At 38.7% G+C, this 18,818-nt stretch overlaps 2 protein-coding genes across 4 annotated transcripts in view; both read left to right on the top strand.

Moving 5' to 3' along the window:
- The window catches only part of LOC127447927 (tissue factor pathway inhibitor-like), a 31,738-nt gene extending 21,552 nt beyond the window's left edge, over positions 1 to 10,186 (top strand). For both annotated transcript variants that reach the window (XM_051710149.1, XM_051710148.1), the window contains exons 3-6: positions 3,222 to 3,392; positions 7,598 to 7,684; positions 9,519 to 9,698; positions 9,964 to 10,186. In XM_051710149.1, the coding sequence (XP_051566109.1) occupies positions 3,222 to 3,392; positions 7,598 to 7,684; positions 9,519 to 9,698; positions 9,964 to 10,031 (506 nt within the window). In that variant the 3' untranslated portion in view covers positions 10,032 to 10,186. The remainder of the gene's footprint in view (positions 1 to 3,221; positions 3,393 to 7,597; positions 7,685 to 9,518; positions 9,699 to 9,963) is intronic.
- A 1,629-nt stretch (positions 10,187 to 11,815) lies between these two features.
- LOC127447918 (calcitonin gene-related peptide type 1 receptor) overlaps positions 11,816 to 18,818 on the top strand; it is a 62,971-nt gene continuing 55,968 nt past the window's right edge. Inside the window, exon 1 of one of the 2 annotated variants that reach the window (XM_051710122.1) lies at positions 11,816 to 12,177. In XM_051710122.1, coding sequence (XP_051566082.1) covers positions 12,109 to 12,177 — 69 coding nt within the window. In that variant the 5' untranslated portion in view covers positions 11,816 to 12,108. The remainder of the gene's footprint in view (positions 12,178 to 18,818) is intronic. The other variant, XM_051710124.1, reaches the window with a different exon arrangement.

The following is an 18,818-nucleotide window of genomic DNA, read 5'->3' as shown; positions in this document are numbered from 1 at the left end:
GGAGTGGCTTCTGTCTGGCCACTCTACCATACAGGCCTGATTGGTGGAGTGCTGCAGAGATGGTTGTTCTTCTGGGAGGTTTTCTTCTCTCTACAGAGAAACGCTGGAGCTCTGTCAGAGTGACTATCAGGTACTTGGTTCCTTCTCCCCCGATCACTCAGTTCCAAACTTCCATTTATGGATGATGGAGGCCACTGTGCTCATTGGGACCTTCAATGCTGAGAAATATTTCTGTACCCTTCCCCAGATCTGTGCCTCGATACAATCCTGTCTCGGAGGTCTACAAACAATTCCTTGGACTTCATGGCTTGGTTTGTGCTCTGACATGCACTGTTAACTGTGGGACCTTATATAGACAAGTGTGTGCCTTTCCAAATCATGTCCAATCAACTGAATTTACCACAGGTGGACTCCAATCAAGTTGTAGAAACATCTCAAGGATGATCAGTGGAAACAGGATGCACCTGAGCTCAATTTTGAGTGTCATGGCAAAGGCTGTGAATACTTATGTACATGTGATTTTTTTTTCGTTTTTTTATTTTTAATTAATTTCCAAAGATTTCAAACAAACTTCTTTCACATTGTCATTATGGGGTATTGTTTGTAGAATTTTGAGGAAAATAATTAATTTAATCCATTTTGGAACAAGGCTGAAACATAGCAAAATGTGGAAAAAGTGAAGCGCTTTGAATACTTTCCGGATGCACTGTAACCTCAACTATTTAAAGTAACATAATCCATTTGCAGCATTTAGATTCAATTGCATTTTATTGCATTTATTAAGTGTCCTTTTGAACTTGAAATAATTTGTGATCACTGCTGTGAGTAGTCATTTGCGAAGCTTAATTAGCATTCATTTGCAGCTCTCGGTTAGGACAACTGTCTGGGACATGACAGTATCAGTATTCAGTATCAAATGCAGTGTGTTAAGAATTCTCCCACTTCTTTATGTACAGTTGTGTGTAAATTGTATAAGGGGTTTTCTCTTAATGTTACAAATAACGAAGTATGCTTGCTGTCATTTTGCACACAAGTTTTATCCAAAGCCACTAATGGTATACTAATTATTGGATTAATCCTGGAATCTTGTTATAGGCAACAACATAGATAAAAGATCTTAACAAAGGTCTTTGCTAATGTCAAACATGTTGTCCCAAACCTTTCTTTCTCCCTTGGAACACAAAAGTTGATGATAGAGAGAACGTAAGCCTCAGTCACCATTCACTTTCATTTAAATTTTTTCTATACAATTAAAGCGAATTGTGACTGAGGCATGTCTTCCATTATTAAAGCTGGCTCAATGAGCTTTGCTTTTTTCCCCATTCATTTTACTTCAAGTAGTCTTTCTCTACCTTCTTATACTGTCATTTGTTTTTTGCTTACTCACAGTTTTGGTCCTGACCCTTAATCACATTTTAAGTTAGCAACACCGCTATTAACGAATTAAATTTAAAAGTAGCAATCAGCAAAGACTGGATTCAATTTGTGTGGTCACTTTGTGATATACAGTAAATGATCAGGTTAGCACTGCTTATCATTCACTTCTAAACCCAATTTAGCATGAAGAAGAGGGGAAAAAACTAAATGCCTTGATTATTTTTCACATCTGATTGAATTAAAGCTGCCTTTCTTCTTGATGGATGACCACTTAAGGAGAATATTTAAATTAGCTGTGTAAATAAACAAATTCTGTATTACATAGTGAAAATACAGCCTTGGAATTCTGCCATTCATTTGTCAATAGGATATGTGCTATAGATGGAGCTAAAAGATATCAAGTTTTACTCCTAATTAAATGAATTGTAATTTTGAAACATATGTATAAAATCATGACCACTCACATGGGATGAGGACTCTAGCCATATCAGTAACCTTATAAAATCTGTTTTATTCTATATGGAGCAGGAGCACCCTCATTTAAATTTCTACAATGACATCTGTAACTGAAAACTGTTGATTTTGAATGATGCTGCATCCACACCACTAGGTGCCACTGTAAGTCCAAGATGACATGAGCAAAAAGTTACTAAGTGCACCTTTAAGGGTACAAATATGTAGGCCTACCAAAATAAGGTTACCACCCCAGTGACGGATTTGTACCTTAAACAGAAACTTTTTTTTTCTATGAGTGTTCATTTCCAATATTTGTCTAGATTAATTGTGAAATACCAAATACCTTCATTAATATTTAATGGTCCCTCTGTTGTGCAAATGTTCCCTGCATGTGCCTCTCTTATGCAGTTCATCTTGCATAAAAAAGGTATACATAAGCTTGTGTGATTTTATTTATTTTCTTAAATACTTTATAGTTTCACTCTTTATTTTAAAAATGTTGTAAACTTCTGCCATATTGCTAACTTTAACCACATGCCTTCTCTCCAAAGACATGTCAGCAAACCCAAATGCACTAAATAATTCGCAGGCAGAAAGTGTTTCTAATTAGCTAGTTTTCTGATTGGCTAAAAATCCAATGTGTCTGGGTTTGGCTGGTTAGCATGACCCATTTATCTCCTGCTGGTAGATCCGAAGATTAGACCCACAAAGCATCTTTCTAAACATATAAACAAATAAATTGCAAAGATTTCATTATATTTCTTAATACTTTAAAAAGTATCTGAAAATTATGGCATGAATTTCAATCCCATGAAGCATTGCGAATTATGTAATTGAAAACAATGGAAAAAAACAATATTACAAATAAGTAGTTTATAATGTAGTTTATAAGTTATCTTTAAAAGTTAATTCGCCTATGGAAAAAATGAATGGGATTTTTACTTCCGGAACCCGACTGTTGGACTCAATTAGTCAGATGGCTCATGTAATAAGCTCCAAAACAACTGCATCCAGAACTTATTGCCCATGAGCAAAGATGGCTTATTGAGCACCAGCCGAGCAACTGCCATTGAGATGAATGAAAATGCTAACAGATAACTTTCTTCATTATTATTGAGCTCCTTGAAAAAAGGTGCAGAACCTCTCCCCTGACTCGTTTTGCCTGCTTACAGAGCCTAGGGCTTTCAGGTGTTATTTCTCAGGACATCTATTTCTGTGATATTTGTCAGGCAGTTGGAACATTTTAAGCATGACATTCCAATAAAGAATTGCTTATGGCACTTTTCATTTGTTTTCCAGTCTGAAGCTGATGACAAAGAACTTTCCATGGTGTTAAATAAGGAAACACATGATTTATGGTCTGTCCTGTCTTTTTCCTTGTTTTTTAGAGAATAAGAGTCCATGCCACCTGGAGGATGAACCCGGGCCATGTCGAGGGCTGGTTCCTCGCTATTTTTTCGATCACAAGAGCCAGGAATGCAAACAATTCTTTTATGGTGGTTGCTTTGGGAATGCTAACAACTTCAAGACCAGAAAAGAATGCCAGGCCCGATGTATACGTATGTACCAGCAACAAAACATTTCTCTGCAGTTTTGAATAATGACATATTGTTTATATACAGTACAAGCTGTGTGATTTGCATGACAAGGTTGCAGCCTTTTGATATTCTGTGCTTTTAATAATGTTAATTCCATAGTACAACACTTTTAACTCTGACACAAATTTAGCCTTGCTGTTGTAATTCAGTCAACATTATCTGGTGCATAGATAGATTTGGTGAAACAGTAGTAAGGAAGAGTTGTCTCATGGTGATGGGTCAGAGAGAGAAGTAGATACTTCAGCTTGCGAATGAGCGGAGGAAGCTTTATAAGGCTTGGAGGAAGGCAGATGAGCAGGAGATGGAGGGCTTGAAGGTATTGTGGGATGGCATAATGGCTAGATTAGCCAATCCAACAGTGGAGAAGAAAGAAGGAGCATGAAAGGGTGAAATTCATCAAGGATTCTTTTAAGTTTGCCAGAAACCTGCTGGAAGAAGAGGAGTGGGACACTGGTGATGGCAAAAGAGCAAGTAGAAGACCACATGGAACAACAACTTGTTGAACTCTACAAAGACAACCCGCTTGGCTCCCCTGGATATGTCCCACGGCCAGTAGAGCCAGTAGTGGAATTTGACATAGATCTGCCTAAGCTGAGTGAGGTGAGGCAGGTGGTAGAAAACACCAGGGCAACTTCAGCCCCAGGCCTGAATGGGATACCATACAAGCTGTATAAGATGTGCCCTATGGTTCTTAAAATGTTGTAGAGACTGTTGAGGGTTACCTGGAAGAAGCAGTGCATACCCATGGAGTGGTGAAGGGCAGTGGCCATCTTCATACCCAAAGAGCAGGGATCCACCAACATTAGTCAGTTTAGGAGCATTGTTCTATTGAATGTGGAGGAAAAGCTTTTCTTTTCGGTGGTAGCAAGGAGGATGTCTGACTACCTCCTGAAGAATGGATACATATACACAAGCTGCCAGAAGGCAGGCGTACCAGGTTTTCCTGGGTGTGTGGAACATGCGTCAGTAATATGGGAGCAGATCCAATCTTCCAAGAGAGATAAGAAAGACATCCACCTAGTCTGGCTGTTTTTGGCAAATGCCTATGGATCAGTTCCACACCAGCTTGATAGCTACGTATACACTGGAGTTTTTCCATGTACCAGAGTGCATTAGGAGCTTGGTAGACAGCTACTATGGGGACCTGAAGATATGTTATGCAACACAGGACTACAATTCCAGTTGGCAGCGACTGGAAAAAGGAATAGTTATGGGATGTTCAATCTCTCCCATCCTGTTCACGGCTACATTCGAGATCATCCTAATTGGTGCAAAACAAATGGTCAGAGGAATCCGTTCACAATCTGAGGTGAGAGTTTGCCAGCTCTGAGCAGTGATATGGATGATGTCACAAGCATCCTCCAGACTGCTGCATGTACAAACCGACTCTTGAAAAGGCTGGAAGAGCTATTGGCATGGGCCAGAATGAAGATTAAGCCAATGAAATCACATTGTATTTCTACTAGAAAGGGGGTGAGGGATGATTATATTTCATTTGAGGTGCAGGGGGAAAGAATCACAGTTGTGGCAGAGCAGCCTATTCGAAGTTTAGGGAGAGAATACACAGCAGATCTTTCAGACAAACACATGGCAGAGTTGGTCCTGAAGCAACTGAAAGAGGGCCTGGATATGATAGACAATTGTCATCTCCCAGGCAAATTCAAGGTTTGGTGTTACCAATTTACACTCTACCATCACCTGATGTGGCTGCTAAAAATGTGTAAGGTTTCTGTAGTGGCAGTGGCAAGGATGGACACCAAGGCCAACAGTTATATCAGGAAGTGGCTTGGCCTGCCACGTTGTCTCTCAAATGTACCATTATTTGGAATAAATGCTTTACAACTGCCTTTAAAATCACTCACTCTGGGCTACAAGCAGGAAAAAAACAGGCTTGTTTTGGAGCTATGGGAATCGACAGACCAGGCAGTGAGGGCAGGTCAACTCCAAGTCCAAACAGGCAGAACTTGGAAGGCAGAGGAGGTTATAAACCAGGCTGTATAAAGACTGAAGCATCAAGCGATTTTTGGAAGAACACAGTCAGGAAGAACAGGCCTTGGATGGGTGGTGGCTTCCAAACTGTGGTCAGCAGCCTCCCAAAAACAGAGGAAAGCAATGGTAGTTACGGAAGTAACTAGGATGGAAGAGGAAGGGTATAAGGTTAGGGCAGTCAGCCAGCAGCAGCAAGGGTGCCGGACCATATGGGAGGGGACATCTGATAGAGAGTTAGGATGGGCCAGGCTAAGTTTTCTAATAAGATCCACCTACGATACCCTAGCAAGCCATAGGATTTTGTCTCTGTGGTATGGCAAAGAGGAGAGTTGCCCCTCTGTGAGGCCCCAAGAGCAGACATACAGTACATATTGGCTGGGTGCAAGACTGCCCTGGTACAAGGATGGTACAGGTGGCGGCATGATCAGGACCTGCGGTAGCTGGCTGAGATCCTAGAGGTGCATAGAGTTAAGGCAAACAAAAGCAACCATGCTCCCCGGAGGCAGGGTGTTGATTTTGTTAAAAAGGCAGGTGCCGCACAAGGCACAGCATGGAGGGAAGCCAGATCAATTTTGGCAACTGGAAGTGATTGGTCAATGATGTTCGACTTTGGCCAGCAGCTAAAATTTCCTACCGAGGTTGCCATTACCTCTTTGAAGTTGGATATAGTGTTGTGGTCGACTTCAGCTAGGACAATAGTAATGATTGAGCTTACTGTTCCATGGGAAGAGGGTCTGGAGCCTATGAGAGGAAGAAGCTAAAATATGCTGATCTGGCCACAGAGTGCAGGGAAAATGGATGGAGGACTGCCACCTACCCTGTGGAGCTTGGGTGCCGAGGATTTATGGGAACATCAATGCAGCACCTATTTAGAGACATTGGCATCGTGGAGCAGCTTTAAAAATGTCTCTGAACTAATTGGCAGAGGAAGCTGAGAAAGGGAGTTTCTGGCTATGGTTAAGAAGGAAGGACAAAAAGTGGGGGGTTCAGAAGTAGGAAACTGAGGTAAAGGGAACCTGGATGATATGTGGTGAGGGCTTGTGCTGAGGTAATATGCCATACGGAATGGGTGGCACTGAGTTACTGAGAGATACGGTGCCAGTGCCAGTAGGGCACTGAGTACGCATCTTGGTGCCAGTTGGCCAACGGGCTGGAGCATATGGTGGTGTCGAGGTATTATAACATATAGAACCCTGGTTGCCCCACCACCAGGAGATGTTCCGGGATTAATGGGGCGAAACATTGAAGATAGGTGGCTCCCGGCTGATGACCCCACAGCTGGGCTGACGGCACTGGTGGAGGTGCGGCAGGCAATAATGCCCGGCAGGTTATTACAGCTACCTGTGCATCTGTATGCATTTTAAAGCAGTAAGTTGAATAGTCAACTAGTCAGTGTAGAACTAGTAGAACTGCAAATGCAAATTTCTCAGCAAAGCATTAGTAGTGTTAACCAAGTGTATCTTTGTCATGGTTAGGCAGATCAGTGGTTCTCAGCTGGTAGGTCGAGACCCAGAATGCAACAAGGATAAACATTCTTTGTGCCGATCACAGTTTGTTGCTGAGTAAACCATCGTAATTCATTTTGACACCAAACAATCAAACTAAAGTTTTCAAGACAAAAGAAGAGTTTTTCAAAAGAAAGCAATTAGATCTGAATACATCACAACACATTACCAAAAAATAAAAATTAAAAATGTGTGTTTATATAAACTTCACCCTATGTCATGTTAATAATTTAGCATATTATTGGGCCTCTGCAGTTCTTGCAAATATTAATACATTTTAATGTTTGATTGTAAGGACATTTTTGCTTACTTTTGTATGATACACAATTTACTGTGTTGGGCCATCACTTGATGTCTAAGCAAAACCAGTTGAGAGGCCTCAAATGGTCTAATAGTTCAACTAAAAGTAGACACCGAAACCACCAAAAGCCTAAACTAAGACACCAAAACACTTCACTACTTTTATCTTGTTGAAAATCACTGAACAAAATTAAAAGAAAGTTTGTGTAAGCATACAAATATAGAAGCACTAAACCTGGACAGACAGACAGGAAATGTATTAATGGTACATGTTTGTGCTGCCTGAGAAAGAAAGGTGCCTCTGTCATGAGAAGACAAGTATTAAAATGTGTTTTTTTATTTACTTTTTTTTATTTTCTTTCCTCTTTTTAGTTAATTCGAACCACATGGAGGTAAATGCTCCAGCAAAACCAGAGGAAGAAGAGGCCAAACCTGCCGCAGAACCCTTTGCTAAACGTGGTATGCATGATAACTCACATATCCTTCTTATCAATATTATGTAAATAAATAAAACAATAATAATAATAATTTTCTTTGGATATTTTTCAATGATCTTTGTTTAAAGATGCACAAAGTAATTTTTTGTTACACGTTTTTGGTTGGTCTTTATACTGACACCTATAGAAGTATCATGCAAAAGCAAACGTTTTCGGTTATGAAGGCAATTGTAGAAATACCAGATTTGTAGGCGCATTTGTCACCCATGATTAATTTATGGCGGAGTAGTTTTCGGCTGGTCATGTAATCTCAATATGCCTGTCCCGATAAAGGTGGACCAACGTTATGTAAAAAAGCTTTTGTTGTCACTGAAGAGTACAATTTATGAATTTGCGTGCAAAAATTTGGCATAGCCACTGGTGGACCTGGGTTTGCCGGAATTGTATTAATTAGGCTATAGGTATTAAATAACTTCTAACCTGTTCATTAAAACTAGATCGAGTTGACATAAGATGCTGAATTAAATTAACTTAGGATGTTGAAATGCTCTCAAACTCCTAAAACTCAAAACTCCATCCACATTATTTTAAAAATAAAATAAAGTTAATTACAAATATCATATGGATGGATTGATTATGAAATGTATAGGTTATAACTTCAGTTCATTGCATCAAAAGCAGATTGTGACGGCATAAATAAGCTTCTCTGAAATAAATTATTTTGGATGATACGATATGCTCTCAAAACTGAATTAATTAATTTTTGAAACAGTCAGGTGTAGCTCTGAATAATTTTTCTCTACCTCAGAACCTCATTCCTTTATGCTTTTTGTCTCTTACCTCGCTATCGCAGCAGCACTATCTCTCCTCCACATTAACAAGAGTAGAATTGCAACACAGTGACACGATCAGAGAAAAAAAAGTCATTTTATTGACAGTAAACCATAGCAGAGACATAGCGACAATACTCCGTCGTTTTTATCCATCATTTTCATCTGTCCAAAGACAGCAGCAAATTCAGTTTGGAAAAAAATGACCAAAAATGGTCCATTCTATGGTTAAAATGTCTATTCTGTTTTTACATTTTCAAAAATCTCTAGGGTAAATCCTCAGAATCCCCTTATAATATTCGATATATCTTCTCAGCCACAAGGCCTCCTAATGTTCCATATGCATGTAAAAATGTCTGAATGTAAATTTCTGAATATTGTTTAATGATCTTTAAATATTCTTAAAACAGACAACCCATAGTAGCTAAATGTCCTACAGTATATATGCCCTTGACACAAGTCACACATCCCATACACATGCACGCAAAACATACAAACACACAGACATACATTGGCTGTGAAGTGAAGGCAGAGGCAGAGGATTCTAGACAGCTGTGCCTTAATGTCAGACAGTCTGTTTCTCTGAGTCCAGCAGGAAGTGTAGCAGCCATATTTTCTGCTTGCTTCTGTTTATTTTGACAGTGAGGAGCTGCTTTGTGCTCCACAGCCCCAGGGCACATGATATCCCTGTCTGCTACAGAGATATCGTCCAGAGACTGACTAGCATCAACAAACGAAATTACAAAAATAATCAAACTGATTCCAGAAAACTCTCTCTGGCTTCCATTGGTTGTACAAACTGTCTTTATTTAAAATAAATGCCACTTGGTTTGATATTTTGTTATGTAATTAAATTACATTCACTCATTTTTAAACGTGGCTTAAGTGTCCAAATACTTTTGGGTGCCACTGTAGGGGAAGATTTTACTGCTATCTTGTGGCTCATGATCTTGTAATATGTATGAAATATTATTTTAAGTTGGTAACTGGTATTGACATTTTCCTTGTATTGTTTTCCCATTTCAGAGTTCACACCCTCTGAAATCTGCATGAGTCCAATTGATAGGGGCGATTGTGATGGCTCAGAGAGACGATTCGCCTACAACTCCAGGATTGGGAGATGCCAGATGTATCGCTACAGTGGCTGTGGAGGCAACAAAAACAACTTTGCCCACAAGAGACACTGCATTAAGATGTGCATGAAAGGTGAGTTGCCTGTCGCCCTCGTTTATTTGTGTGGGTTTAATATTACCCATGCTAAGGGTAACAAAATTGCAGTTTAGTGATCTTGTTTAGTAGTACATCTACAGTAGTTTTATAATTGCAGTTATCTCCAGAGTTTGGGTTACTTTAGCATGGGAGACAATAATTGTAATAATTTATGTTATGTTTTTCTCTAATCTTTTGTATTGTATCAGTTTGCATTTACATTGCAAATTGCAGTTTTTGTTTCAAATTTTGTCTCTTTCAGATCACAACCGGAGAAAGCAAATACGAATCAAGATGAGGAACTCAAACATCTTATTACGATCTGTCTAGGACAAACAACATTGTATGCTTTGGGTATCATGGTAGAGAAAATAAGAAACAGTATCTGCCACATCATTGCCTCACACATTATTGTCATTCATAAATAATTTATGGAGTAATAATGGATTTCAACTTGGACTTCAAATAAAAAGAGATGTTGCGTATTTTAAGTGTACGACACAAGATAATTTTCAGCCTATACTCTATATTGTTTTCTGGGGAAAAAAGAACTAATTTACATTACATTTCACACTCACCCTTCACTAAATTTTACCCATGCAGTTTTTGATTATTCACAATGGGGCTATTTAACATAGAATAATTATGGCTGTTATAAATATTTGATGAGGGTTCTAAATCCTTTTTCTTTCTGTATTTATTTTATTTTATTATTATTATTATTATTATTATTATATTTGTAAAATTGTTCTCAATGTTTAAATTACCAATCCTTTGTCTTTTTATTACACGTATACAGTATATTTGTGACAGCAATGTGCTATAAAATTGCACTGTGGCCCTAAACTCTAGTTGTTTTGTAAAAAAAAAAAAAAAAAAAAACATCATGACTAAGGGAAATGATAACCCCAATGAGAATTGTGTCTGTTTGTAAGGTGCCCTAATAACATATAAACAAGCATACTTTAACAAAAGTAAAATATACAGACCATTCAAGACTCATTCCAGTCTCAACGATAAGGATGGTTTGGGGCCAGTGTGCGTTTCAGGCCAGTACTCAAAACAGTATAGAAATGATTGTGTATACACAATTTATATTTATCTACAAACATAATAATACTTTATAATAACATATTTAAGTGTTTAACTTAACCTTCACACGCGTGTGTGCACACACACACACACACACACACACACACACACAAACTTGTTTTTATATAAATGTGGGGACTCTCCATAGACTCCCATGCATTTTATGGATTTTATACAGATCTAACGATAATTTCTATCCCCTAACCCTAAACCTAACCCTCACAGAAACCTTTCTGCGTTTTTACATTTAAAAAAACAAAAAACAAAAAAAAACAAACAAAAAAAAAAAACATCGTTTGGTATGTTTAATAGGCCATTACCCTTGTAGGGACCGCTGGCTTGGCCCCACAAGGTAGGTGATCTCAGGTTTTACTATTCTTGTGGGGACATTTTGTTCCCACACTGTAGTATAAACACGCACGCACGCACGCACACACACACACACACACACACACACACACACACACACACACACACACACACACACACACACACACGATACTGCGCACAAACCATATAATCTGTTTTCTACACCAGATAGCGCTGTTGCTCCTAAGAAGATACTGGGGAGTTCACTACTAGGTAGTTTGAATAAAATGCCTTCAAACGCACTTTTAATTGAACAAAGGCATTTTAACGATCTTTAAAAAAATGACTCACTAGCCTATTGTTCATGTTTCTCAGAGCCTGCTGGTGGATATTCTAAAAAAGTTAAGCTAATGAAAAATGAGTGGAATAAGCAATTTCGATTATGCGTATCAAGGTGCACTTCAGTGATTAAACTCACATTATAATGAAGAATGAAAATTACTACACTTTGTGGTTATACAAATAGTGTTTCTTAATGCAAAGAAAATAGAACACAAGCAAAAAAAAAAAAAAAAAAAAAAAAAAAAACCGGTATGGGAGGTCACATTTAAAAAATATTTTTTTTCTTGACATTTAATAATCATAAATATTCTTGAATTTTTATTTATTATATATATAAGTTCCTTCCGTAAATAGGAATTTTGCAAGTAGCCAGACAGTAAAAAGATTAGCAATAGAACAGCTCATTCTCTTTTCGTTTTCTAATGTTATAAACATCAAACAGTGCGGGGAAAGTAGCGGTGTGCCAGTGAGGCGGGGATAAGCAGTGATGTAACAGGAAGCTACTACACTGAATATTTTACAACCTACCTGACAGCCGTCGTCATTCACATCTACGAGCAGCGCGTGCACGTTGTGTTTCTGCTGCGCTCGGTCAACTGGCGCTGTGACAGTGTTATGTTGTTACATGCCATTGTGACTTCATTAAGGAAACTACTGACTGTGTATGCGTTTAAACATCGAGAAGGCGCGCTTGTTTCTATTTGAACATCTTTGGATCTTACTTAATATACAGGTAAGGAAATGCTTGATACAGTTTACCAGCTGGTACATAATGCATATAGACAGGTAATTAAATATTCCAACAAGTCTTGGAGCCTCTCTTATCAAATGGACTTTATGTCATGTTATGATATTTGCAGAGCACAGTCATTGAATGGGCTTCCAGGCTACGTATGAACTGATGAGCGCTTCAACCGAGAAATAAACAGCGCTTGTGTCTATTGGACTGTTGTAGTTATTTCATGGAAATTTCTGAAATGTAGGTTTGGCTCTTGCAGATTATTATATTTTTTTGCCTTGTAAAAGCACACTGCAGAGATCGAGCGAAGGAGTTGAGTGTTCTGCGTGGGGGGCAGGTTTGTGTGTGTGTATGCTTGTTTATGGAAAGAGTAGAATGGTCGAAACTAGATTACACGCACAATACAATAAAATCTAATATATATATATATATATATATATATATATATATACACATATACATACATACATATATATATATACATACAAACACCAATCAGCCACAACATTTAAACCACCTGCCTAATATTGTGTAGGTCCCCCTCGTGCCGCCAAAACAGCACCAACCCGCATCTCAGAATAGCATTCTTAGATTATATTCTTCTCACCACAATTGTACAGAGTGGTTATCTGAGTTACCGTAGACTTTGTCAGTTCAAACCAGTCTGGACATTCTCTGTTGACCTCTCTCATCAACAAGGCGTTTCCATCCGCAGAACTGCCACTCACTGGATGTTTTTTTGTTTTTGGCACCATTGGGTGTAAATTCTACAGACTGCTGTGCATGAAAATCCCAGGAGATCAGCAGTTACAGAAATACTCAAACCAGCCCATCTGGCACCAACAATCATGCCACGGTCCAAATCACTGAGATCACATTTTTTTCCCCATTCTGATGGTTGATGTGAACATTAATTGAAGCTCCTGACCCATTTCTGCATATTTGTATGCACTGCACTGTTGCCACACAATAGACTGTTGGTGCCAGACGGGCTGGTTTGAGTATTTTTTTTAACTGCTGATCTCCTGGGATTTTCACACACTGTCTCTAGAATTTACTCTGAATGGTGCCAAAACCAAAAAACAAAACAAAAACAACAACAACAAAAAAAACATCTACTGAGTCTTAGTTCTGAGGATGGAAATGCCTTGTTGATGAGAGAGGTCAACAGAGAATTGCCAGATTGGTTCGAACTGACAAAGTCTACGGTAACTCAGATAACCGCTTTGTACAATTGTGGTGAGAAGAATAGCATCTCTATATATACTGAAAAGAAAGTGTCCGTTTTGATGTCAAACCAGTCAAACCTTAAACGAATGCAGATTAACAATGAACTTGTTTAGGTCACTTTAAATATAATTTTTTCTATGCCATCTTAGAATCTATGCTCTTATTATTCTACTTCATTAAGACCCACCAGTGCCAGGAACCGAGGCGATAATATAAAATACCAGAATCATGAAGTAACTGTAAATACAAGTGTTGACACCTCACCACAATACTGACAGAAGACCCCTGACAATCTCTCTCAGGAGGAAATTCTTTAGCCAAAAGATAGCCTTGGAATTTGTGAGTTTTTTTGGCTGAATGATTAAGCACCAGTCTGTAAAGGATAAAATGCTGTAGAGTTGGTGGGAGACAAATGACTAAAATGATCTTTATGGAATTGGCTGATAGATAGGAGTGTGATGCATTCACATGTCTCAGTTTGACAGGCTGTGTCTTACTGAGATCTTTTATGTGGAATTTTGTCTTATACCTATTACTAGTAGGCCTATTACTCACTCAGGCCCGTGCAGAATGTGCACGCATATAGTTTTGCAGAAAACTCCACATACACTCAATAAAATTATTAAAATTATTTTAAGATTTATGCATTTCAGTTTTATACCAAAATTCCATCAAATTGAATTGAGTTATCTTTAACAAAATTAAATACAAAAACCTAAATATATTGTAAGTTTTATACATTTAATTTTGTAACAAATTGCACAATTAAATTTGATGGTATTTGTAGAAATGAAAATTGAAATGTGTAAATCTTAAAAATGGGCTAATATATTGTGCATTTCTGCTGAATTTGGACACTCATGATTCACAAATTTCTACACATCCCCCACCCTTTGTGGGTTTGTTAATGAGATATTTTGGCTAATTTGATAATGTTTTCAGCAGGTATTAATACTTTAGTGTGCTCACCTCGTTTAACACATATGAACACATTTTACACGTGTTTAAATCTAATGCAGATTTAAAAAAAAATGTTTTTTTGGTCAGCACAAAAAAAATCCACTGATTGCATCTGGGCTTTGCTCATACATTGGGTTATGGATTTGAACAAAACCCTTAATGCTAAGTATTAAACTTTGTTGTGTAACTCATCCTACACTGTTTGTGCTTTGGACATGAATTCACATTCACACTGATGAGAGGTGTGCGCTAACTTTTCTAAGATATCATAATTTAATCTGGCGGATGATAAAATGGGAGGAAAACACATTGACGGAGGGGCCAGCATATCATAGAGACCTGGGAGTTGGCTCTTTTGAGTTTTGGATCAGTAAGCAACCAGCCAAAACACCCTAGCAACCGCATAACAACGCTCTGGCAACCACCCATAGGCACTATTAAAGCAAGCACTATTCACTTTTTGTCCTTTAAATATTTTTTATAATCTAGTCTAATCTCTAATATGGCTAATTTCCATAAAAAATGCAATATAATGAATAGTGCTGGGTGTGAAATATTTTTCTTTCTTTTTCTGTGAATTCAGCTGTAGTGCCTTAAAAAAATAAAAGGTTAGCGACTGTTCATCTCTGGGGATGTGATCTGGCAAAGGTACCTAATGAGAGCGGATTTGTTACTTAGATCTTGAAGAGCAAAGTAATCACCACATAGAATATGTTAAAGTGCTTAGGTAATTTCTATAGCCTTGCCATTTAAGTGCCTTTTGTGTGGATCTGAGTGTGGAGCCTCAAAGCATGGATGTGTTTCTTTGAGTTGAGTGGTGCTTTCAAGGAGGATTTAATGTCAGTGAAACAAAGCTGTGTTCATGCCCTGACATTGCATTTAGTTACTGTGCCATCACCATGACTCACCCCACACCTCCGTCACGGAAATGCAGAGAGCAGACAATAAACAATGCCAGAATGCTTTAGTGCAAATATAGATATCATGATCCTGTCCCCAGTATGAAAACAAAGCATGCTTGTTTCTCTGAGCAATCTGCTTATGGTTCCACTGGTTGGCTTGAAAGAATGTGTGCACACTGGTTATATAGCTGCACACCTACTAAGAATGTCACAAAATATCGCTATATTGATTATTGATTTTTGTACTTCTTCAAGAATGAACAAAGTGACGTCAAATTTAATGTAAAACAATGTGAGGTGCGCTCCGTGGTGCTGCAGAATTTTGTCCAGCCTCCGGATCCATAGCTGGTTGCTGTTGACAGAATTGTTAAGAATTTTAGAATGCACCATGTTGTGAGCTAGACGCGTCCGGTGTGCGACCCCCTTTCCAAAGTTGAGAATGACATTGGAAGAGACAAAAACTATTGTCCAAAGAGTAGCCCTATTTATGTCTGGAGAAAGTGCCAAAATAGATCGATAATCTTCGGGAAGATGTTTTAATTATCGATTTCCTAAGAAATCGTACGACTTGGCACATATGAAAATGTATGACTTTTATTCCCATAGAGACCAATCAATCAATAAACAGAATTTCAAATCGATACACAACAGTGATTTTCCTATTAAAGTTATAAGTTTAGGTTTTAGGGCATATACTTTATGGTGGGTTAGAGCATAACCTTAAGAAAAATGGTAATAACATTGTTTGTTGGTTCATTTATTTTTCTCTATGGAAGTAAAAGTTTTATGTTTAATAGAGACAACACGTATGATTTCTTAAGATTTTGCCATCTCCTACTATTATTAGGGCCTGTCATGAGACCAGGTTGGACAGTAAAATGGGAAAGGAGGGAGATCAGGACATGACCTAAGCCAGATTTGAACCTAAGTTGTGAGCCAATGGCTCTTATATAAGAGCAAGTGTGCTACATTCTGTGCCACAACTCCGACCACAAGCTGTTCATTATTGAAAGTAGCTTAAACTTCAGTAAAGCTACCATTAGTGACACTACAAACTTCTAATAAAGAAAGAAGTACAAAGAAGAACACTGCAAAAAAGCATTTGCACATGGACTCAAATTAATCAGTAAATATTTGTTTTTTCATTTGACTCTCCAAGCTTCATATGGGAGAGAGTGATAGGGTTTTTAAAAGAGAGTGTTTGATTGTTCACTAAGTTCACTTGACTGTAATATACCCAAAAATTATGTGCAATTTGTATTCTAAAAACAAAGTAGCATTGTGTCACATTACACTGTCACTCACTGGAAAAAGTAGCGTTACTGGAAATGCTACTCTTTTATAAAACAGCTGAGCTACTGTGACGCTATTGAAAAATGTAATTAGGTTAGTAGAGTTTCTGCTTTTAGTTAGTTAATCCCTTTTAGTTAGTTAATGTTTTTTTGCTTCACTTTATACAGGCCATGATATGTCATACATTTTTTTATTACCAGCAATGTCAGAGTTCATGAGAAGATATTTTGCATTAATGCAAGAAAACAGAGATTTATCCTCAGGGTATTGTTTCAGTTATAAAACTGGAGTCAGAATAATGGGACTATTTCATTTCCTCCCTCTAGATTCATTACATTTCATGTGCAGTGAAGTGGCAAACCTTTTATTGCATCCCGCTATGTAACAAATGCTGCAATTTCCATCATATCTATTTCAATCACCAATGTCAATGCGATCACATTGCATCAAACACAAAGGCGCTGATGTTTTATTTGTAACACTTCTTAATGAGATACTATATGGTAAAGAATAAGACCTCAAGGTAAACATCTCTGCCTTCTATATATATAGACTATTTTAAGAATGTAAACAAAAACAAAGGAATTAGAACGGTCCAAATGTATTTCCGGATCCTTTCAACAAAGTCTCTTTTTCAAGGTAAGTCAGTCCACTCGGCGGCTGTCTTTGGAACGCTCTTGGGCAGTTTGGACAGCTATTTTATCTATGTAAACAAGCATCATGAAAGTGATGCGCCTATCTACTTGAATGGGGAAAGACCGAAATCTCCAAAAAGGTTGTTCATGATTACGATAAAAGAACATATTTTAAATCAGCAGTAAAATCTGACAACACTGTGTGGCGGGGCAAGCAAGAAACGGACACACTGGTTGTGGCATCAGGCCTCGAATAGGCATTTATTAAAAATGTCCAAAACAAAGAGGAATCTGGGCCTTTGTGGTAGAAAGGACTATGTGAAGGAAGAGTAGTGAAGACAGGGGAAGGTCCAGGTGATACAGGGCGGGATGTACGTGCTTCCCTGGGCCTCGGCACTTGATGGGAATAGCAGCCCGGCATCCTGGCCCATCGGCCGCGATGTGGGCTCCAATCACATCACCCCGGGGTTCTGGGGTGCAGGTCCGGCGACACATATAACTCGCACCAGACAGTCCATTCCGGGACCTGCGAAGACCCAGCAGGTAGAGACTGGTCTCCTGAGGAGAGGCGCGCTTGGTGTTTAAAGGCATCGGTGATGAGGCTCTTCATTGGGTTAAGGGGAGCCCCATCAAGTGCCGCCAAACGGGCAGTTTGGGTGACGATGATCCACAGGAGGGGTGTGTCGTTCCGTCACAACTGGTTTAATAAATTGTGCGTTTTTAACTCGGATTATGCTAAAAAACACAATTATGCCATCTTGTGTAGCTAATGCGCATGCGGTTTCTCGATTGATTGACAGGCGATATCTGTATCTAAAAGGTGATTTGCTATTTTGCCTGTAAGGCAGGACTTCCTTTCTACATCCGTTGACCTTTGGCTGCCGTTGGGAGTTCCAATAGACCTTTTCACAGACTGTGTTGACGTGTTTCTGCCTTATTTAACAGCGTAAATCTAGCAAACTTTTTTATATGATAATTTTTTTTTAAATATTGAGTGTAAGTTTATAACATTATGCTTTGTGTTATATTACCCTGGAATTACCCTGGGGTTTCGATTACAGCTGCTCAGAGAGTGACAGTAAATTTGGCATCTTCTCCCATCTGACTGTCTTAATCCACCGCTCTCTATTTTTATATTTTTTTTAACTTCTGGAAAGTTATTTGTGACAAGGAGGAGGGTGTGGCCTTGCCGTGATAACGCGTGCCTGGAGCTGAGTTGACTAATCAGCAGGAGAGAGATAAGGAGCGGCAGGGACACCAGTTCGGAAGAGAGAGAAGCACGTTCTCAGGATGGGCAAGGAGGAGGCGGGAACCGGGTGAACAATCAACACAAACTTTTAATGCCACAAAGGAAATTAAACATAAACTGCTTTCCAACATAAAATAAATGTAGATGCACACACACAACACGTGCGTCTCTCTCTCTCCCGAACTGGTGTCCCGGCCGCTCCTTATCTCTCTCCCACTGATTAGTCAACTCAGCGCCAGGCATGCGTTATCATGCCACACCCTCCTCCTCGTCACATCATTTAAATGTAATAGTGGATTTTTTCTTTTGCTCTTGGAGCAAATGGGTAAGTGAAAATAATATTTGCTGTGGTCTCCCATTCACTCC

The sequence above is a fragment of the Myxocyprinus asiaticus genome, chromosome 11 (assembly GCF_019703515.2).
Source record: "Myxocyprinus asiaticus isolate MX2 ecotype Aquarium Trade chromosome 11, UBuf_Myxa_2, whole genome shotgun sequence".
Classification (NCBI taxonomy): domain Eukaryota; kingdom Metazoa; phylum Chordata; class Actinopteri; order Cypriniformes; family Catostomidae; genus Myxocyprinus; species Myxocyprinus asiaticus.
This window is presented reverse-complemented; position numbering and strand designations above follow the sequence as displayed.